The sequence below is a fragment of the Hydra vulgaris genome, chromosome 02, assembly GCF_038396675.1.
Source record: "Hydra vulgaris chromosome 02, alternate assembly HydraT2T_AEP".
In the NCBI taxonomy this organism is placed as follows: domain Eukaryota; kingdom Metazoa; phylum Cnidaria; class Hydrozoa; order Anthoathecata; family Hydridae; genus Hydra; species Hydra vulgaris.
In genome coordinates this window covers 7,830,247-7,855,000 of record NC_088921.1, presented here as the reverse complement: position 1 = coordinate 7,855,000, position 24,754 = coordinate 7,830,247, and the positions used below count along the sequence as shown (strand labels likewise).

Sequence of the window (24,754 nt, the reverse complement as noted above, 5' to 3'; positions counted from 1 at the left end):
GAAAGATTACAAGTAAGGGTTAATCCTAGACAGGGTTGCAAAAAAACCGGTTTTTTTGAAAAAAAACCAAAAACCATAGGTTTTTTTAAAAAAACCAAAAAAACCATGGTTTTTTTGGTTAAAATTAGGTTTTTATTAAATAATGCTGTATTTAGTTATCCTTTTAAATTAAAAAAAAGTATAACGCATTTTATTTGAGTAAACTATATTTTTTATCAATATTACTGTAATATTTCATCAAAATTATTCAATACATCATTGTTTCATATTCTATATATAAATACAAGCTTTGCTGCTTTTTCTACCCCCAATTGGTTTCTTAACTTAGAATGAACAAGGGCAAAAGTTGAAAAAATTCTTTCTATTCCAGCACTAGAAACTGGTGCATTTAATAAACCTTCAATATCCATTATGTTACAATCCACAATTTTTAGAGATTTCCATCATTCTATTGGTGATACATTTTTTAAAACAGATTCACTATACAAATAGCTTTTATTGAATGGAGCAGATTTGGCTTTTAATTTGAATATTACTGGTAACAAATTCTTTAACTCTTTATCTGCGAAACTCATGGCAGCTTCATTTTCATTTTCAGAAAGATTACATCCAAAATATCTAGGATCTCTTGTGTTTGCCAGGAAATGAGCATCACTGATAGTCTGAAGGTATCTAGATTCAATTTTTTTTTTTTCGTTTGTTAAAAATGATAAACTGTTTATCAAATCTTTAAAAATTTCAAGTGTCACTTATTTTTGTTTGATCTCTTTGCAACTTATCTAGAGCTACTGCAATTGGTTTTAATATTTTTAATAAATCTTCTGTGCTTCGCTTTATCTGTATATCACTTACTTTTTTACCAATCATGGGATCTAAGTCTTTATTTTTTTTCAAACATTGTGAAAATGATGCTCTAGTTGTTGACATATTTTTCAAGTGAATCACATACAGAATTCCAGCGAGTTTCAGTAGGAAGTGGCAATTTTGTTCCTCCATTTAATTTATAAATTGCTCCAGCTTTATGATTATTTCTTATATATTTTATTATTTGTGTAACATTTGCTCACATTTTCAATGTTAAGATCATTTGCTAAAAGATTCAGCATATGAGCAGCACCCCCATAAGTTATGATAATATCTCTTTCAGATGACCATACTTGTCTCATTGATTTCATATTAGCTGCATTGTCAGTCACAAAGCTTTTACTGTGCATCCAAATTTACATCTTACAGAATCTATTGCTTCTCTTGCTAATTGTGTAAGATATTCACCAGTATGTGAATGACCAGAAGTGTTGATTGTTTCTACTAAAATGTTAATTTTATCTGTAATTACAGAGATACAAACTATAGGTTCATTATGTTCATTACTCCAGCCATCTAAAGACATGGCTACAATTTTCCCATTCAATACATTACATTTTTCAATTTCTTCTGCGTAAACCCTATCTAATATTTCTCCTCCAATTTGAGTTCTATTAGGTAGTGTGTATCCTGGATAAAGCATATTGATAAATTTTTTATTTTTTATATATAAAATTCTTTGTGTTCAACTGTTCTGAAGCTAGAGTTTGTACTGTATATAAATTTACCAAGTTGCTTTATTTGATCTACCAAGATCAAATAAATCTTTCTCTTTGAGGCTTGTTTGTGTGAAAAACTTATCAATTTTCAAATATTTATCAGCTGATGTTGAATTGGGCTGAGACCTTTTCATTTGTTGTTGTGATGTTGATGGTGAGTTACCTTTAAAATGAAATTGCAGTTTATTGAATTATTCTAAGTTAATATGTCTATACGTGATAATTTAAATATATATGTTTACAATTTAGGGAAAGTTTAAAATTTAAAATGGCAATGCAGTAATTTAACTACCTTCAAGAAGTTGTTGATCTTCCATTGACTCCATAATTTCATGGGGTTGTGATTGCTTGAACTTTTTTATGTGTTCATGCATCCTTTGAATTTGACCTTTCATTTCTTGGGTGTAGAGCATTACAAACTGCTCTACACCCCTTTCTTTCTGGAACAGTCACTCGTGTATATTTTAACCAAATCATATCACATTTGTGCCCAGTTTTTTGAGACATTTTTTGTGGTATCAATAAATTATGTTAGAACTACTTATAGTTTTGCTAAACATTTAAATATATATATATATATATATATATATATATATATATATATATATATATATATATATATATATATATATATACACACACAATCACATATATATATACATATATATATTGTTAAGAAAACTTCCTGATGAAATAGTATCATCAGGAAGCAATGCTTCTTGATAAACCTAATGAAGGAGAAAAAGCCTGTGGAAGAAAACAGATAAATAAGTGTTGTTACTAATTTATTACTGCTCTGTTCTATAAGAACACTGAGGACTCTATTCTATGAAAAAACAGAAACAAAAATCATGAATTTAAAAAAAATATCTATATTGAAGATTATTTTATTTGTTATATTTGTTAAAATAACCCTGTTTTAGTTTTCTGTTGTAAGTTCAAATCTTTTTTAAAAACATTAATTTGGTTTAAACCAACATTTTTTTAATTGAATAAAAATTTTTTTAATTGAATAAAAACCATGGTTTAAACCATTTGGTTAAAACCATACAACCCTGATCTTAGAAGATGAAGAGTAGATGACTCATCGAGTACATCACCGTTCATAAATATAGGAAGATCTAAATTATGACGATAACAATTGGCTGAAAAAAATTGAGTTTTATCTGTATTGAAGTTCACCAGCCACTGTGAGCCCCATGCTATAGCAGAAGTGAGATCCTTTTCAAGCTCAAATGCCCTCCAAGCAATAAGAGAGTGTTGGTTTCTTATCACGACAAGAATAAATAGTAGTATCATCAGCAAACAATGTCACCATAGATGTGAGAATATCTGGAAGATTGTTAATGTAAATTAAAAAAGGTATAGGGCCAAGGATAGAACCTTGAGGAACCCCTGAAGTTACAGAATAAGAAGAAGAGTGCTGTCCATTGAGGGCAACTTTTATACTACGATTGGAAAGGAAGGATTCGATAATCTTTAAGGTGTTGCCAGATATACCATAAGAAGAAAGCTTATGGAGAAGACCAGCATGCCAAACTTTATCAAAACCTTTTGAAATGTCAAGAGTGATGGTCTTAACCTCTCCACCTTTATCTAATGCCTAAACCTATCAGTTATTACTGTTATCAAACCTAAATAAAACCTATCAGCTATTACTGTTAGCAAATCAGCTGTAGATTGAAAAGATCGAAATCCATATTGATGGTCAGAAAGTAAGTTATTAGATTCAAGATGAGAAATTAAGTGTTTGTTAATTAAAGATTCAAAAATCTTGCTTATGATAGGAAGAAGGCTAGTGGGACGGTAGTTAAATGAATCAAATCGCATCGCTCTCCAGAATTTTTGAAGGTAGGGATAACAGATGTCTCTTTCCAGCAGGCTTGAAAACTAGACTTTGATAAACACTTGTTATATAGTTTTGAGAGTATAGACGATAGCTCCGGAGAACAATTCTGCAAGACAATAACAGGTATCTTGTCCGGGCCACAAGCTGTAGAAGAATCTAGGCAGGAAATCACTTTAGATGCAGAAGCTGGAGTGATATGAATGTTAAACAATGGATAACTTGTTTGTTGGCAATATCAGGTAGAATGCAACTAGTGGAATCAAGAGACGATATTGATGAAAAGGTTTTATCAAACAATTCAGCTTTGTCTTTAGGTGTGGTGACAAAGTCTGAACCATTCAAAAGAGGTGGAATTAAAGATTTGTCCTTATTATTAATACTATTAAAGATTCTCCAGAAGTCATTAGAGCCTAATTTTTGAGATGAGATACGAGATTTCATGACCTGAGAATAGCGGGCTTTGGCGTTAGTCAAAACCTTTTTACAATGGTTTCTAGCAGTAATAAACAGTCTGTTTTCTGTAGAATTGTTTTGCTGATAAATGTGAAAGTAACGATTTTGATTGGCAATCGCAGCTGCACAGTGTGAGGAAAACCATGGAGGAGAGTGAGGCTTGACCAGGAATTGTCGAGAGGGAACAAGAAATTCCATGCCAGCCTGAATCCACGAAGTTATGTAAGAAGCACATTTGTCGACAGGAAGACAAAAGATTTCCACCCTAGGGCCATCATGAAGAAAATCATGGAAAGAATCCCACTCAGCTTTACTTTGGTTTTAAGAGGTACGATATTAGGAGGATTTAGGCAATGAAGAAGAATGAGATAATAATTTTAGAGAGATCAAACTGTGATCAGAAGCACCTAAGGGGTGAATGTGGAGAAACTGAACACTGACTAGGATCAGAAACAAGACATAAGTTGAGTAGAGAAGGTAAATGATTCGGGTTGTCTGGAAAACGAGTTGGAAAGTTGACTATTTGAGTTAGGGATTGAGAATGGCAAAAGTTGTGGGCTTTAATGCTTGCAGAATCACTGACACTTGAGCCAAGCCATTCGGATTGGTGAGCATTAAAGTCACCGACAACAACTATATTAGCTGATGGATAAAGAGAGAGGGCTTGGTCAATATGATCAGAAATAACATTAAAAAGAGTCCTGTCTTGAGATGAAGGAGAGCAATATAGAACAAAGAGAAAGGCAATAGAGTGAAGTGGTGCTAAATGAAAGCACATGAAAGAATAGTCTGTGGATTCAAACCTAGTTTCTCGACAAATGGGATATATATATATATTTATATATATATATATATATATATATATATATATATATATATATATATATATATATATATATATATATATATATATATATATATATATATATATATATATATATCAATATCTGTGGCTAGACAAGATGCAATTAAGATTATGTTTCTTTGAGCAAGAAATAATAACGTTATTGATTTTAGATATCTGGGAGAAATGAATCAGTTTAGAGAACTTGGTGATGATGATGGTTTTTTGTTTTTTATAGTTTTTGGTACATTATTCATTTTTAAATTTGATTGAAGAACTTGGCTCAAAGCATAGATAGTACTCAGAACACTGTTTAATAGCCAGGCAATTGGTCAACAGATAGAATCTGTTTATCCCTTAAGTCTTTGCCTAGGAGGCCTTCTGCAAGACGGTAGCCGGATGCATTTATCTACCCAAGATAAGTATTTTTGTTGAGACACCATCTCTAGCCTTTACTCAACCAAGAGCCCCAAGGCAGGCGGTGTTTTAAGTCGGATTTGGCATCTCCTAGCCTTTGCCTAGAAAGGCGTTTCCTACAAGGCAGCAGGACATGAAGCAGATTGTACTGGGTTACATGTTACCAGTAGCAGGATAACCTGACCTGACTTCGATATCCTGACCTGAATCTAAAAAAGAAAAGAAAATCTTAATGAATGAGAAAAAAAAAAAAAAATTTAACCAAAGCAAAAGCACACACAAAAAAATATATAACCCAACTAAAACAAAACTCAAGAAACTAAAATGCTTTGTGTATTTAATTTACTTATTAAACAACCATTTCATTTTTTGCTTTAACATTGTACTTTTTTTCTTTTTTTTTTTAATATGTTTCAAAAGATTTATCATAAAAAATGCATATTTATATTAGTAAAAAAAAGTTTATTAATGCTAATTATAAAAATTCATTAGAAGTGTTTTGTTACTTCATTAATAACTGTTTTGATAATATAAAACCATTTAAGATCAAATTTATTTAATTGTAACCGCTTTCTAAAGCATTTGTCTTTTTTTTTTCAATGAAGTTTTGTTTATCTTTTCAAATGTATTAATTTTAATTATTATTATTATTATTATATTAAAATTTTGTTAAAGAGACTTTCGTTGTTGCAGAATGTCATCGTTTCTAAAAACAAAACAATTTTTTGTTTTTTAATAACGATTATTATAAAAAATGCACTCATAAACAATTTATATATTATAAATTAAAATGATATATACAACTGCCAATTATACTTTAAAAAAAAACCATTATCACTAAATTGTTTTAAAAAAAGTTTCTCTAATATAAAAGCATTTCTTAAGATGTTTTGATGTCATTTATTTCATTCAAGTGTTTTAGCTAATATTAAAACATTTTAAGAAGTTTTGATATAATTTATTTCACATTCAAAAAATTAAAGCTATATTAAACTGATTTTTTAGATTTTTATTGAAAGTTTTTATCATGACAATTTGGTACATATTTTAAAAGATACTTAGAAACTAGTTAAATTTTTTTGAGAGTAGGTGCCATAATTGCCAGGATTTTGCTTTAGTAACTTTTTTTGATTTTGCTGTCCATTTTTGCTTAAGTTCTTCATCATTATTTGCTAATTTAAAGCTTTTCAATAAAATTCCATTTACAAGTACCCAGTAACTCTCGATTACGCACTGCTTAGTGTAGTTTCAAGGATTTACATCTTTTAGGATGGTTTTGATGCCATTTTAAATGTACAAATCTATTTTCTTTTTGAAGTAGTGCATCAGTACTAATTGCTGCCAAAAGACATCTGCCTTGCTTTGCTTTTATATAATAATAGGTTTAAACCTATCAATTCTAAGTGAAGGATGCGGGATTTTTTGGTGGAAAAGGGGGAGGGGGTGAATACCGAAAATGTATCAACAGAGATAGTGTAGGAGGAGGGCTATGAGCATTTATTCCTCAATATAGCTAAAGACATTTTTACCCTTAACTTTTCAGAAAAATACTTACAGGATATTTTTTTAATTTAAAAAGACTGTTTTTGGATTTTTTTGGCATCAAACAAACTTATTTTGCCCTGGATATTAAAGCAAAATTTGTTTTAATCATGGCCTACTTAAACACACAGACTTCTAAATCCTCTCAAAACCTTTTAAAAAAACAAATTTTATACTTAAAAATAAAATTGTGGCCTTGTTTTTAGTAATGGATAAAACCCTTTTAGTAATTTTGGTTAATCATTGCTGTTGTTTAAAACAAATATTTGAGAAAGGTATTGCTTAGATTTGTCAGTAAAAGTTTTTGGAATTTCAAGTACTGAAGAAAAAATTAAAATTCACAAGTTTTTAAAAATATGTTTTAAAACTAAAAAAAAAATCCAATCAACTGTTTAAAAATATGAAACAAAATATTTTTATTTTTTCAAGTTCAACAATGTTATCTTCAAGCATAGTTGATGTGTCCTTATAATCTTGACCAATTAAGTAATAATGGTCGCGATTTTCTTTTTCAACCAATATCACTTTTTTTTTATCACCAATCACTTTGCCACTTAGATCATTAGTTTCCTTAAAGTTTAAAAATTAATTTCTGTTTGTAGACAATTTTCACGCTCACAAATAAGAAAATTCATTTGATCAGCTCACAAATGAGAAAATTCATTTGATCAGCTCACAAATGAAATCATTTGATCAACTCACAAATGAGATCATTTGATCAGCTCACAAATGAAATCATTTGATCAACTCACAAATGAAATCATTTGATCAGCTCACAAATGAAATCATTTGATCAGCTCACAAATGAAATCATTTGATCAGCTCACAAATGAGAAAGTTCGTTTGATCAGCTTTCCCTGAAAAATACTTTTAATTACTTTAATTATTTTGTTATAATTTGTTTAAAATGCACTATTTACTTTCATTCCTGAATTTTTTAAATGGTGTTCTATATCTTTGTTTCCAGCATAAACTCAGTAAACTAATAACGCCTTTAAGCTTATATCTGCTTTTATAAAACCATCATTTCAAGACTTCCATTGCAATCATCCCTTCTGCCTCATTGTGCAATCACAGGTTTACCATGAAGCATAACATTTTTGATAATAGAAATCAAATATTCAACAGACTCTTTGAATGTAGCTTTGTGCTTTATTTTTGAACTCATATCTGATTTCATAAACCGTAAAAAAAATTATCAAACATAATTTTTGTGGTATAAATACATAGTTTCAAATAGATACTATTGGACTGAATATGTTTTGGAAACCTGAATATTTGAAAGAATTCTTTCTGCATCTCAATATTTCTGACCTCAAAAAAGGCTTTCAGCCTTGTTGGAAGTGAATTAGTATATAAAAAATTTAATTTTTTTTATTAGTTTAAATTAATTCTGCAAAAGTCTCAGTCGCATAGTATACATTTAAAAATAAAGTTATCAAAATAGTAACATATATTTGTTACTAATCTTTTGGGCTTCAGTAAAAAATTAACGTTACCAATACCATAGTTATTTTATATTTAGTAAATAGTTTAAAAATATAGTTGATTATGTAAGTTTTTATTTAAATATAATTTTGAATGTGTTTATGAAAATATAGAGTAGAAATTAGAGTAGTTTTTGATGTTTACCATGGTTATTATAGATACATGGAGATAGGTGCGGGTTTTTTAATGTTTACCACAGATACATGGAGATAAGTGCGGGTTTTTTGATGTTTACCACAGATACATGGAGATAGGTGCAGGTTTTTTGATGTTTACCACAGATACATGGAGATAGGTGCGGGTTTTTTGGGGCCATGTTAACTTTCATTTGCTTATACTAGGTTTAGATGTGGATTTTTTTTTAAACAATTCATGATAAATATTTTTTGTAGAGCTTAGGAATAAAAATATACAAAAACATTACCATACCCACTAACCCTAGATCTAGTGGGGATGAGGGAATAATTTATTATTTAATAAATCCAATCCAAACATGAGTTTTTTCAAATTTTTTATAATAATAATTTTGATCATTTTTACCTAATAACTGTATTAAGATATTTTTTATTTAAAACATCAAATTTATATTTATTATTAAATTTATTTTTATTATTATTATTTATACAAATTTATACAAAGAACTTAGAAATTTATTACAACAAATTATCACAACATATGTCAAATTTATAAAAGATTATATTATTAATCTTGTCTAAATTTGACCTAATAAATTAAAAATATCTTATTAAGTAAATCTAATAAGTTTCCATGGTCAATCGAAATGTTGTTAAATCAGCAATAGTTTTTAACCAAAAGACGCAATTTAAAATCTTAAAAATTCAACTTTTATCATTATGAATCTTTGATTCATAATGAAAAAATAAATAACAAAATCAGAGATACTCAGTCCCAATCTCTTTTTTGATCATTTTTTTCTACGCCATTAATTTTTTAAGCTGATTGCATAACTCAATTAGCTTTAACTTAAAAAATACTTGCTCAATAGTGTTGAAAACCTGTAACTATTTTTTAGGGAGAGGAACACAAAAATGATGGCTAAAACACTAAAAAAATTAAAGCTTCTATATAAAACTTCAATTTCAAAATGGTGTAACACTTTTAATAAGTTTTCTGATGCTCCATTTAGGCACCTTAAGATGTATGTCTTAAGATCAAAATCATATCATTTAGGCATATTAAGATGTATGTCTCAAGACCTAATGCCTAAATGGTATGATTTTGAAATTTTTTCTTTTGTTTCTATATATAACAAATTCCGTGTTACAAAAAAACTGCAAGGATTTTTCAATGCAAGTAAATTAGATTTAAAAAAGAAAAACTATGCAGTTCTTTTGTATTATGTTTGTTAATAAAAAACATTAGGAAAAAATTTCAGAATCATATCTTTTAGGTATCTCAAAATAAACTTTTTTTTGGAGGTGGCGTTAAAAAAGTATTACACTATTTTGAAATTGAATTTTTATTAAGAAGCTTTAAATTTTTTAGTGTTTTAGTCATCATTTTTAGTTTCTCTCTCTTACTAAAAAATAGATTGGTACAAATTTTTAGCAATATTTAAGCAAGTATTTCCTAAGTTAAAGCTAGTTTTGTTATAAAATTAGCCTTATAAATAAATGGCACTAATAAAAACAATCAAAAAGGAGATTGGGACTGAGTATTGATATCTCTGAAACTTTAAGGAGTCAGACATTAAATTTTTAGTCAAGTTTTCTTTAACTAATTTAAGCTTGTATTCCAAAAATCATCAAAATCTGAGATGTCATGGTTCTGAAAATTTTTTTTTTGGATTGATTAGACATAAATTGACTCCTCAGTTTGTTTATCCGAGATGTCATGGTTCTGAAAATGTTTTTTTGGATTGATTAGACATGAATTGACCCAAATATTCTTGGTAGTACCTTCCTCAGTTTGTTTATCTGTGCAGAGAATGTTGTTAGAATTTTTTGAGTTTATGCTTTGAAGCTATAGCTTTAAAAGATAATTTAAAAGATACACAAAACATACATTAGGCTCACACGCTGGATATGGTTACAGCATTAAAAATATTATGACCATTCTGAACACAAATGTCCATGTTTATTCAGTTGCTCTATAATCCGCATCGGATCAGCGCTTGTATACTATGTGCTTAAATCTAAAATCTCTTTTGGCAAAAAAGAAGTGACCTAAGAGTGAAGTAATGTGACCAAAAGTTATATAATGTGATGGTAACTAATGTGTGCAATGAAAAGTCCATTTTATAGGAAAACATCTTTAAGAATCTTTTGTACTAAGAAGTTTCTTAAAGTTTGTTGTTTCTACTTACTTCTTATTATGGTTAATATGGTTAATTCTTTTTGTAATTTCTTTTTGTTAATATGTTGCCTTATGTTGCCTTCTGTTACTATGTTTAATTCTGTTGTCCTCCGAAGAATTTCAGTGACTTTTCAAGTGGCTTATAGAGTTTACTTATTCAAAAAAATAATAGTAATACTAGTATAATGTTATAAAAAACAAGTAATTATGTTATCACTAATGTTATAATAACAAGTTATTTCAAGAATTTTAGTTAATTTTTTTCTATAATTAACAAGTTAAGTTAAGATGTAGAATACACAATTTTTTGAAATAAAAAACTGTTATATGAAGCCCTATTTGTAACATAAAAAACTCTTTAGAAACATTAGGGTCTAGATTGATAAAATTGTACCCTTTAAGTGAGAAACTACTAGCCTGCCTGATTTATTATTAAAAGTAGCATGCAACCATAGTTTTTCAATTATTTGTTAACCTAAAAATTATCTAATAAAATTTTATTAAAATTGAGTCATTAAATTTCTTTAAACAAAATTTGCAATCTGACAGAAGTTAAAATGTAAAAGTATTTTTTATTGTTTTAACTTTAGTTACCATTACTATTATAATTATTAATAATAATATTTAAAAATTTATATTATATATAAAAACATATATTTTATTAATATATATACTATTACAATTATAATTGTTAATATTCAGAAACAAATGTTAAAAAATTTGCATTCACCTATTCTAATTAAAATTTGTCATTTATCAATTATAAATTTTTTTTTAATTTTATATTTAAATAAAACTTTATAATAATAATAATAGTTAATGCTGATAAGATAAAGCGATATCTATGACAGCTGGTATATATTAATTATTGTTCAGTTTTAAATAAAAAAGCGTTAATAATAAGCTTTCTTGATTTTCGTCTTGTTTGCTATTGCTTTTAAATTTACTGATTGCAAGTTTGATTTAAAGCTGTTAAGTGTAACTGATTGAACAACTTCTGCTGGTAGACTATTCCATTCATAAACGACTCTATTGCTGAAAAAATATTGTCTTTTCATACAATTTTTAACCAATTCAGTTTTCAATCGATGTTTAGCTCCTCTAATATTAGATGCTGGACCTGATGAGTAAATAGAGTTCGTTGCTTGATTTTGTTTAATATCAATCTTTTCAAAACTTTTAAATATCTTGAATTGCTGGATCAAGTCACCTCTTAGCCGCCGAGTCTCTAAAGTCGTCATATCCATAATTTCTAATCTTTTTCTGTACTCAAGATGCCTTAGTTCCGCTATCATTTTGGTTGCTCTTCGTTGAACTTTTTCTAGTTCATTAACATCTTTTGTATAATACGAACTCCATACTTGAATTGAAAGCTCTAAATTTGGTCTAACATACGTACAGTACAGTGTTTTTATTAGATCTTTATCCTTGTACTTGAATGTATTATTTAGTAGTGAGAGCATACTATTTGCTTTACTGGCTGCATATTTTACTTGTTTAGCCCATTTCAAATCACTTGATATACAAACACCAATGTCATTTTCTAGTTTTGACTTTTCAATTTCCATTAAGGAAATTGAAAAAGTCAACATCTGCCCAATATATATAACTTTATCCTGACACTCTCTTTAGTCTTTACTTAACAAAGAGCCTCTAGGTAGGGGATTTTTAGCTGGATGCACTTAACATCTGCCCAAGATAAGTTTTTTTTATCAAGACACCATCTCTAACCTTTGCTTAATCAAGAGCCTGAAGACAACACACTCCGACATAAAAATCCCCTATTTTTATGTCAGAGTTTGTTTCTCCAGAATTGAGTTTCAGTTTTGTTTGTTTTAATAGTACAATAGAAATGGTGATTTTATTTCAGTGATTTGTTGTTATTGTGACTTTAATTACATTAAAATATTTAATTATTCAAATTTAAATATTTAATTAAATTGCGGTAAAAAAATAGTATAAATCAATGTCATTATTTTTTTCATGTTCTTTTTAATAAATATATACAAATTTTTTTACATATTGTTTAGAAACTTCGAATTCACCTGTAAACTCTACAAAGTTTTCTGCTAAGAAAGGTAATTCATATGTTTTATTTAACATTAACAATCAGGAATAAGTATGCTTTGCTTGCCTTAAAATTATGTTATAAATGGCGATGGATATTTCAGATGATTTAGGATATTTCAGTGGTTATTGATAATATGATTTTTATTACTTTGTAAAAGAATACTGTACATTAAATTTAGCATCGTGTTAGCTCAGATTGCTTTGATAATGTTACAATCATTAGTTTTGTTTACTTTGTCAGTTGCTCATGTAAACGATCATTGATTATCAATGCTTATTATCATTGCTTGCTTCAAAACTTTTAAAAAATCTCTTAAGAATTACTTGATGGAACAACACAAATTTTTTATATTCATTTATCAAGTGATACCTTATTTTGGTTTTACTTATAAGCATGATATTTAAAAAAAAAATTAGTTGTTTTAATAATTTTAAAATCTGTTTAAAAGTAAAAAATTATGACCAAGACCTCACTGTGTCATTGGAAGTATCATGCTCAATTCATCTAACTATGCAGAGGCCTTGTTTGAGTTTCTTTAGTTTGTGTTTAGAAGCTATAGCTTTTAGAGAAAATTGTATCAAAAATAAAAAATTTTGTTTTCTAAAGCATAATAGCTTTAGCTATAAAAATTTCTTCTGTTTTCACTTTAATAATAACTTTTTTCCGCCTAAAAAGATGTTTTTAAATTTAAGTGAAAAGATAAATTTGTAACAAAAATTTGTTAAACATTAAAATCATTATAGTCTATATTCCATCATTAAGGTATATTGAAATTAATTTTGTTCTACTGAAAAAAATACAGTTCTTATATATATATATATATATATATATATAAAAAATTTGGAGTAGCATCTGACAACTTGGTATAATGTGTCAACTCCACCTTTAATCACAGACACAGAAAAATCCAGTCAACTTTAAGTTGAGATTTCTCTAAAACCATAAATGCTTTTCATTTACCCCAATGTCTTTACAAATGGCGGATGCATTTTTATAACAGTAAAAGAGAAAAGTGAAGATAAAGAATATAGAAAAAACAAAACTATTTACAAAAATATTATTTATTTTATACGCACAAATAATTCATCAACGTTCATATAAATCAACTTGAAACAAACAGTTGCACAAAAGATCATTCACAAAGGAAAAATATATATATATATAAATAAAAAAAAACTTCAAATTTAAAAAAAAAAAAATTAGAACACTTCATAAACTTAAAGAAAAAAAGAAAAAAGAAAATAGAAGAATAAAAAGAAAGCAAAGATAAGATGAATTAAAAAAGAAAGAAGAAAGACCATTGGTAGAGCTACAAGATTGTTTTTTTTTTTATAATTTTTTTTTTTTCTTTACGATCTAATTTGGAATCATGATTACAATAATTCATTAGTTATTATTTTTCAGTCATTACATTATTGTTTGTTTTCTTGCATTATATTATTTATCTATAGTTATTTATTTATAGTTAATATATATATATTTTCAGTCCTTTTTTGATATCTATTTATTTTATTTATTACAAATATTTTTAATATTAATATAATATTAATTAGTTGATACAGTATGTACATAAACATATATATATTTTTTCTAAAGATTATATCATTTAAATCTCTCTCCAACACATTTCATAAAAAAATAACTGATAATCAAAGAGCAATCTAATGTGGTCTTTTTAACTCATGAGTTCATGCAATATGTAACCATATTGATGCACACTCTTATAATCTTCTTTTGAATGAATCATCAGATTTGTATTGCCATAGCTGTTTAACTAAGATGGCCTTTAGCTCAATTTCCAACTTGGAGCTCAAGTCAACATTGTTCAAAAATCTAGATAAATTTCTCAGTTCTGTTAATTGTAAATACTATGACATTATTGATCTCAATAAAACTTTGCTTCCTAATTCAGAAATATATATTCATCTTAATATCGCTTCTCTGCCATTCCACATTGACAAACTCTATAGTCTAATCAGCACTCTTAATAATTTTCCCTTAGCAATAGGTATTACAGAATCTACTTTATATATAAACGATACAAATATAATTGATATATACATAAACAGGTTTAATATTGATCATTGTCCTACTGAGGCTTAAAAAAAGGTGGTACACTTTTACACTTACACTCAAATTTAAACTACATAGTTCGCATTGAACTTATGATTTACTCTTCTAAATATTTAGAGTCATTTTTTGTTGAAATTGCAAAACCTTGCAAATCAAATATAATAATTGGCTGCATTTATTGTTATCCCTCAATGAATCAACATGAATTAACTTCTTCTCACTTAACTCCTCTACTTGAAAAGTTAAGTAATGAAAAAAAAAAATCTTTCTAATGGGTGATTTTAATATGGATCTATTAAGTCACAGTAAATCTAACCTTGTTTCTACATATCTTTAACATCTTAATCACTAAGTCCTTCTGTAATTTTACCATCACACATAACAGCTACATCAATAACATTGATAACATATTCACGAACTTTCACTCAGCTGATCAATTCTTTGGTAAGCTTACAATTTCAATTTCAGACCACATGGCACAATTTTTTTTGCATTCCTGGCAAACCCAACCACTCCAAAAAAGTAAAAACTTTCAGACAATGCTTCAAAAAATTTAATAAAAGTATATTTATTGTAGAAATTTCTGATATCAACTGGGAACTCTCCATTAAAAAAAGATGATGATGTTAATAAATCCATGAATTTCATTTTAAAAACATTTGATGAAATCTTAGACTAACATCACAAAATACAAACCAACCAACAAGTTGAAACTGAAATCAAAACCTTGGATTATGTATGGGATACTTAAATTTCGTTTCAAAACAAAGTTTGTTAAAAGTTTATAAAATCAACAATTTTTATAAGAAAAACAAATTACTTGCAAAATTTAAATTTTATAGAAACAAAATTTCCAGTTTATTAAAATTTAGCAAAAAAACATACTTTATTACATATTTTAATAAGAATCGGAACAATTTTAAAAGCACCTGGAAGGGAATAAAAGAAATCATTAATATTAGACCTTCTACACACAATACATTTTTTAAACTTAAATTATACAAAAATCTTATCACCAATCACACTGCTGTGTCTAATTTATTTGATAATTTTTTTAGCACTTTACATAACAAACTACTTAGTAAAGCCATACCCCCTAAACATGTATTTAGTGAATATCTAAACATGTATTTAGTGAATAACATTCCAAATGCTAAATCCTTTTTTATTAATCCTATAACTGAAAATGAAATATCTGGTCTCATTACAACATACTCAAAACTGAAAGTATTGGTCCTAATAGCGTACTTATATTCCTTTACATTATTTCAAAACCGCTCTGTACTGTTATAAATAACTCAAAAAAGGTGGTATTTTCCCAGATATTTTGAAAGTTGCTAAAAGTCACTCCGATATTTCAAAAAGGCTCTCAACTAGATTTCACCAATTACCGACCCATCTCCCTGCTTTCTAATATAGTTAAACTCTTTGAGAAGGTGATGGTTAATAGGCTTTATGCTTTTCTTTAAAAATGCTTAACACTTAAATGCTTTTACACCCATCAGTATGGATTTCGTGCCAATCACTCAACAACTCATACTCTCATTGAAATTGCTGAATTGATTAGAAAAGCAATCAATGATAAACATTTTGCTTGTGGTGTATTTGTCACTCAACTACTCATACTCTCATTGAAATGGCTGAATTTGTCAATTTACAGAAAGTTTGATACAGTAGATCATTCAATTTAATTCAAAAAATTAGAATATTATGTGATCAGAGGCATACCCCTTAAATGGTTTACTACATATTCAAACAAAAGAACTAATTTGTTTCTATCAATGACTCAAAATCTACCCTTGTAAAATGTTCAAATGCTGTTCCTCAGGGTTTAGTATTGGGACCACTGCTTTTCCTTCTTTATATAAATGATCTTCATACATCCATCAAGTTTACTACTATTTATCACTTTGCTGATGATACTAATCTAATGCTAATTAATAAATCTGTTAAAAAAATAAACCAACACATAAACCATGATCTTGCCAATCTAGTTCAGTGGCTTCGCTCCAACAAACTTTTTCTAAACTCTAATAAAACTGAACTCATTATCTTTAAATAAAATAAAACAAAAATCAATAGATTGAACTTTAGTAAAAAATTTAGTAAAAAAATTGAACCTGTTAACTCAATTATCTAGGTATAAAAATTGATTTAAATCTTTCCTTTTTATTCCACTGTAAAGACTTAGCAATGAAACTAAGTAGATCTAATCGCATGTTGGCCAAAGTTTGCCAATATGTTAATGTTGAGACACTCTTGAACATATACCATGCTATTATTAATAACTAAATTATATTTGTTGTTATTATTTATACCTTTTTTTTTTTTTTTTTTTTGTCCATTTATTTAACCTCAAAATCAAAAATTGCAAATTTAATTATAATTTACAAAGTTTGGTTCGGTGTCACTCATATAGTAAAAAACTAGTCAATGGAGTGACACCTTTATAAAATAAACAAATAAAATTAAAAAATATTAAAACAAGGAAATGATAAAGTAAACTACAATACAAGTAAAAAAAAAAGAAGTAATAGGAACATTAGTATTAAAAAAGTTGGAATCAGAATAAAAATAAAAAGGAGTAAAGCTCAGAAAAATGAAAAAAAGAAATGACATAATGATGAGTGAGAAAAAAGTTTAAGAGAAAACAAAAATTTTAATCACATAAGTTCAGAAGGATAGAGTGAGAGAAGAAAATATTCGCAGAAAAATATAAAAAAGCAAAATAAAGGCAAACTTAAATTAAAAAAATATATACGTACTACTACATACAATATTAAAGTCTATATTACACATTACATAGATGAGTTAAACAAAAGTAAATATCAAGATATAGAAAAAGAAACAACAACTAAATTGACAGAGAAAAATGTAAACAAAAAAATACATTCAGCATTTTTTATATACATAAATACATGGCATAAACAATGTATAAAATTAATAAAAAATTTTTTGTTTTCTTTTTTTTCATAAAATATTATACATACACTACTACATACAATATTAAAGCCTATATTACGCATTACTTTTATTACCAAAATGTTTTTTGATTTATTTTTCTTCATAAAATTTTTTTTTTACACTTTTCACTGTTAAACAAAAACTTCCTCCATTTGCGATTTTGTTTCAAATTTGTTAACATTAAATGTATTTACATCAATTAGAGTTTTTACTTAATTTTAGGGGGCTTGATGGGCTGTTTAGATGTTTAGCAAGAGATTGAATTCTATAGCAGGTTAATGCCATCATTTCGCAGATCTTTTTCTTTTTACACCTTATTGGTGGAATATTCCACTTTTTCTGAGTCCTTTTTATATTTTGTTACTCCACCTGTCTTACAAACAACTCCTTTAACTATTGCTCAAAAATCTTTAATCTTGCACAATCTTGCGCTCTTCACGCTCTTCACAATGATTAGGATAATTTGCATCTTTAGGAACATTTTTCACATTATTATCCTTGCAACACTGTAGAACTTTTTTAGAATAGTGTGAAGCAGCAAGATCAGCCCAAAAAGATATTGGCATTTGTGTTTTTCATAAGTCTTTTTTAGGGGGATTCTTTGATTTAGAGATCTGCAGTCAAGGCATTCTTAGTGACAAAATAAGAGGACTATATACCACAGCCACAAATTGCTTGCCATACAAAGATGCAAATTTTTATTTGGATCCTTTTTTCGTCCAATACTTATTTAAAGTAATCATTGACAGATTTACCTCAGTATAGTTCTCTCAGTAAAATTGTTAACGAGGAAGTTTTGGAAAATCCGCCTTTTACAACTTTTTAAGCACGTCAAAAACAACTTTTTTATGCATCTCAATTTATTTCCAAACATTTTGCAAATCATGGATTTGTAAACTAAAGTTTATCAACACAATTATAGATAAGGAAGTAACGTATAATTAAAAAAATAAAAAGCATTTGTAGTTTTATAGAAATCTCAATTTAAAGTTGATTGGATTTTTCCTTTTCCACCTAATATATTTGTTGTAATCCAGAATAATATATGATTTTTCATTTTGGTCAATAAGAATTTTATTATTAAATGCTGATAACAATATGACTTTTCTTAGGTACTTAAGAAATTATTGTAGATTTTGAAAATCAAAAATGGAGGCACTGAATACAAGCTAGGGTTAGAGAAAAGATAGAAATCAAGGAGTGAAGGTAAGTAATTAGGGTTTTCTGGAAAAAGAGTCACAAAGTTAACTATCTGAGTAAGAGATTGAGAAATGCAGAAGTTATGGGCTGTTGTGCCAGCAAGGTTGTTAGTGGTGTTAGAGTTGCCATGCCACTTAGTGTGATCAGCATTAAAGTATGAAGAATTTAGATGTAAGAAATTACATCTAAAAGCTATAATCATAAAAAAGTCTTGAAAAGTTGGAGAGCGTTAAAGAACCAAGAAAAAGGTGTTAGAGTGAAGAGGTGCTAAGTGGAAGCAAATAAATGAATGATCAGAGGTTCGATAATTGAATTGGTGAATTGGTAGGTAAGTATATTCCTGACTCAAGCATGCAACTATTGGAGTCTTTGCAAATCAAAGGATTGTACCCATCAATGCTGAAATCCGAAGAAGAAAAGCTAAATTTAAATTAATCTCACCAAAACCAAACAAGTCTGGCGAATTTTGTAAGAGGAATGATTTGACTGATGGAAAGTTACTTTGAAGACCAAGATTATTTGTGAAAGTTGTATTGAAACAGTAAGGTGGTGAGGATGATTTTTTATGATTAATATTTTGGTTTACTTTAGGCATAATTTAAGTTTAAAGAGAATTTGAGTCATTCATAGACAGACAAAGGTAACTTGACTCATTCATAGATAGAGCAAGAGCATTGAGCAGTTGTGTCAGTCCTGCTAATTAAGTCAAAGTTGTGACTTAGCTCTCCTTATGTGGCCTCGTTAATGCACGCTAAAAGCATTAACAGAGACACTATCCATGCACAACATGGCACTATTAATACTCTGATATTTTACAGCTGTAGATGGAATCAGCCTCTCTGAGAGCTATCACAAAGTTCAGGAAACCTCACTACCAGCCAGCCTCAGAACCATTAAACTGAGTTTTAGAGCTGTATCTTCATTAAGAGTTAACAGGAAGAGTCACTATCAAAGAGGGAAAACAATGTAACACATGTTTACATCCAAGCCAACCTAATAGATAAAGAAGGGGTTCAAGTCTCATCGATAGAATCATTCTAGTTACCCTAATAGTCTTTGCCTAGGCTGCCTTCTACAAGACAGTAACTGGATGCAGGTACGTAGCTGGATCTGCACCTTATAAGTATTTTTATTGAGACCATCTCTAGCCTTTACTCAACCAAAAATCCCAAGGCAGGGAAATATTAGCTGGATGCAGTTAACACCTCCCCAGAATGAGTATTTTTATTGAGACACTATCTCTAGTTTTTGCTCCAAGACAGGGAAATTTTTAAGATAGAGTATATTTCTCTTAACCTTTGCTTTAATAAATAAACCCTAAAAGACAGCAGGGCATGTAACAGGTAGTACTTGGTTACATAGTACCAGTAGCAGTGTGATCATGATGATCCTGAACCTGACTTGACCTGTTTCTGCATTTGTTATTCTTATTTAAGATATAATTCAGTTTAATATATGTCATTTCAATATAAAATTTTTAGTAAACAAAAAATTATAACAAATTGTAAAATATTTCAAATACACTAAAAATGAATTTATAAAAAAAAAAAATTTATATTTTAAGCCTCAAAATATTTTTCAGATTATACTAATTCAGTTTTTGTTGTCGGTTCGATTTTAAATTGTGTCAATGACATGAAACCTGTTTAGACCACTCTCTCCTTATAATGTATAGTGGTTAAGGGGTTGTCTATAAATTACATAACACTCTGGGGGGAAGGAGATGGGTTAATGGGGGGGGGGTAAGAGAAGGAGATAGGTTAGTTTTTTTTTTTTTATATTTACTTGATTGGGACTTGTTACTATGGAGTTACAATGTTGTGACAAGGGAAGTGGTGGTAAAAGTTAAAAATTGCATTGTTTAATTTATGGTTGACCCATAAATTACCAATTTGTAATAATTGTGAATAAGTTATATTTACTACTAATAATATGCAGTGGTTAATATAAATCTTTTATAAAAATTGCTTTTATTTAGGCCAGTATAATGAATTATTAAAAAAATAGATTTGGCATAAGAGATTTGTTCCTTGACACAGGCTATTTTGAGAATGGGTATAAGCTATTAGTATTTAAATAATTATAAAAACATGCATTACTTTTAATGTGGAAATGTTCTAACTGATTTACCTTATTATGAACGTTTATCACCTTTAAATTACAAACTACAAAAAATCTTGTTCTTGAGCATGTAACATAGGGTTCGCCCTATCATGCATATATTGATCTAGCGACATAAATTTACCCTTATTGGAAAAAAATGAAAGTGAAAAAAAATGGAAAACTGAATTAATTTTTTATAATAGTTTTTTAACTAGATGATATAGCATGAATAATCAGTTGACAACAAAAGACCATACCGCTCAGCTGAAAACATCAGCTTAATGGTATGGTCTACTTGTTTTTCGTGCTATGTCATCTAGTTAAGAATTTTATAAAAAAAATATAAAGGCATTAGTAAGGATAATAACATTCCTCTACAAGAAGTGTCTTGGGTTGGCTTGACAGTGACTGTTCACAAGTTATTTTAGTTCTGTAAATTAGAAAAAAAATTAGACATTTCTTGTTCATAAATCCAAAAAAAATAAGTAAAACTTGGTACAAATTTATTACTATTATATTTACAAATTATTATTATTATTATTAAAATTATTATTATTATTATTACAAAACTTGGTAATTGCTAAACTAAAATTAAATATAATAAAATGCACTCAAAATGATATATGGTTTAGTATTACCAAATCTCCAGTTTTTTAGACATATAATGAAATATTTAAAATTTAAGTCTGTTTTTTTAATAGAAAACAAACTTTTTTTTTTATTCAATTTTTGTTTCGACTTGGCTGTCTAGGTTATTATAAATATAAAAGAACAACTTTTTGGCAGATTAATCTGGTGCATATATTTTCAATAAAAAATATGTACAAAGTATTTTTAAACTTTTTCTTTAATTAGTTAATTAAAATATTGAAAGGTCTTCATATTTAACCATGATAATGACTTGTAATCTTTTATATTTGATGATGATGATGATGATGATGATGATGATGACAATGATGATGATGATGATGATGACAATGATGATGATGATGATGATGATGATGATGATGATGATGATGATGATGATGATGATGATGATGATGATGATGATGATGATGATGATGATGATGATGATGGTAGTGTTAAAGTTGATGATGATGATGATGATGATGATGATAATGATGATGATGATTTGATGATTATGATGATGAGTTATTGTATTTAGATATATCAGAGATATGCACAGCACTCAAAAGTTTTTATCTTATAAACTATGGGAAAATATGTGAAGTTCAACCACCCTTAAAATTTCCTGCAAATGTTGATTTAATGCATAAATTTGTTGATCTATGTATCGTTGATGCAGTTAATACTCAAACAGATGCTGTATTTAGTGTTGAACGAAAAGAATTTCTTGAAAAGCAATTGCGATATAAACCAATTCCATATAGTGAAATATTTATGAAAGAAAGATCTGTAACATTAATATCTGGAATAGCTGGTATTGGGAAAACATGGTTGCTTAGAAAATGTTTGCTTGATTGGTCAAATGGCCTAATTTGGGAAAATCTTAAACTTGTTTTTTTATTTGGAATGCAGGAGGCTTAATCTATGTCCTAGTATCGGTAACATTAATCAATTAGTAAACTTTTTTCTACAAAGATGTTATAAATGATTTTGATATTAGTATTCATCCTGCACTCTTTGTAATTGACGGGTTAGACGAGTTTAAAATATTTAAATGAATTAATAAATTGCAGCTCGAGTCAAAACTATCCAATTGTTAAATGCTTTAACAGAAATTCAAAAATATAAATATGTAGTTGCTGGTAGAGTTTATGCAATTGATAAGTACCAAAGTATAACTACAGAGCATTGTGATAAGATAAACATTCAAATTATGGGATTCAATGAAAGCGGAATATATAATTATATTGAAAATAGCGTTTTAGAGGAAAAAAAAGATGTTGTGAAAAGCAACTTTAAAGGAATCTGCAATTGCAAAGTCCATGGCATCTGTTCCATTTTATTTATCTTCCATGTGTAAGATTATTAGTAATTCAAAAAATTTATGCAAAAGTTCTTTTTTAACAATGACAGATTTGTATGCAAATATTTTTTTTATACTTTTTTGCAAAATCACATCATCAAAAACAATGAATTGATTTTATCAATTGATGGAAAACAATTCCAATAGAATATATATTTTAAACATTTGTTAAAATTGCATATCAATTGTTTATTGAAAATAGAGTAATTTTTTCCAAAGAAGATATACAAACTTTTATCATTGACAACTTTGATAGAAATAAAGAAAATTTTTTTGGATTTATTGAAAGGATTGAAACAAATCTAGGTTATCTTTATCAATTTGCACATTTGACAATAATGGAGTTTTGTGCATCTGTATATGCATATAATTGTTTAAGTAGTGAAGAGATTATAACCAATGAAAAGCTGAAGAGTTGTTTATCAATGATTTGTGGTTTAACCAATAAAAATCAAAATAGTTTATTAAAGTTTCTTGTTAACCTGAATCCATTAAAAGAAACTTGCGAAGAATCTTTATCTTTGTTTTTTATTTTTGGTAAGTCCTTATTACTTAGTTGCATTATTATAAGTCATTTTAGATAAAGTTTATCTATTTATCAAAAGTATAAGTTTATTAAAATCAAAAGTTTATAAACATTAAGTTTTTTTTAAAGCTGTTTTTTCTTTACTTCACTAAATGATAGACTCTATTCTTTTGTATTTAGTATGTTTAAGAATATAAATAAATTCATCTGTGTCACACATCTTATACAGTAGGAGATATAATTACCTGAATGAAATTTTTTTTTTTTTAAAAGTAAACTTTGAAAAGTAATTTCAGAAGAAAAATAAGTTGATATAAAAAATTTATGATTGTTATAAATGCAAATTTAATCAAGAATTCAATAACTTAAAAGAATTAAATAAATTAAAATAGTTAACTTTATGTGCTAAAAACTTAACGATGCATTCAAACTATGCATTTTTTTACCTTTAAATAAGTATCCAAACAAATTTTGAGTATTAAATATTTCTTCAAGTAATTAAACTTTTTGACTTTTTAATATCGAGTTAGACTATCTTTAGCTTTTAAGACTTCTGCAAGTCGATTTTGCATTGATTCAACTCATTTTTTTTGTATTATCTGGACTGATTTGAGTCTAAGCTTCTTGGAGCATGATCATTAGCTCTTCCTTTTGCTTTAGAAATTGTCACTTTTTTGATCCAGAATGGCACATATTGGTGTTCAATTGCAATAAAATCTAGCCTTTGAGCCCTTTATTTATGTAACTTAGTCTGCTTCTGGATAAAAAACACTTTTACTTTCTTTGACGTATGCTTAGTGTCGCTTCTTGTCTATGCTAATTCAAACATTTTTTACTTTTCAATCAGATTGCTGATGGTTCCTAATGTCATTCCAGTTGCTTTTTTTCATCAACCTAAATGTTTTACCTTTTTTATTGAATGCTTATTAAGTCTAGAACAAAAATAAATAAATGATTAAATAAAAAGTTTCCTTAGTACAATAAAATTTTTTAATTTTTCTCCTAATTGGAGTCATAAGATTTTGCACTAGTTGAGATCCATACTTTGTGATCAGTACTTAGTTTTGCTTGCCTAAACTTCTTACGTTATTTGGCTTTAATAATTGCCTAATTGGACGAAGTTCGGGACAATTTGCAGGATTGTGCGTTCTAGGTATAAATTTATACCTAGAACGCACAATCCTGCAATTGTCCCGAACTTCGTCCAATTAGGCAATTATTAAAGCCAAATAACGTAAGAAGTTTAGGCAAGCAAAACTAAGTACTGATCACAAAGTATGGATCTCAACTAGTGCAAAATCTTATGACTCCAATTAGGAGAAAAATTAAAAAATT

General features: G+C 27.9%; 1 protein-coding gene across 2 annotated transcripts in view; it reads left to right on the top strand.

Annotated features, from left to right (window-relative positions):
- LOC136076697 (uncharacterized) overlaps positions 1 to 23,680 on the top strand; it is a 39,121-nt gene extending 15,441 nt beyond the window's left edge. Inside the window, exons 4-5 of one of the 2 annotated variants that reach the window (XM_065790055.1) lie at positions 12,523 to 12,570; positions 22,069 to 23,680. In XM_065790055.1, the coding sequence (XP_065646127.1) occupies positions 12,523 to 12,570; positions 22,069 to 22,451 (431 nt within the window). In that variant the 3' untranslated portion in view covers positions 22,452 to 23,680. The remainder of the gene's footprint in view (positions 1 to 12,522; positions 12,571 to 22,068) is intronic. The other variant, XM_065790056.1, reaches the window with a different exon arrangement.
- The last annotated feature ends 1,074 nt before the right edge of the window (positions 23,681 to 24,754 follow it).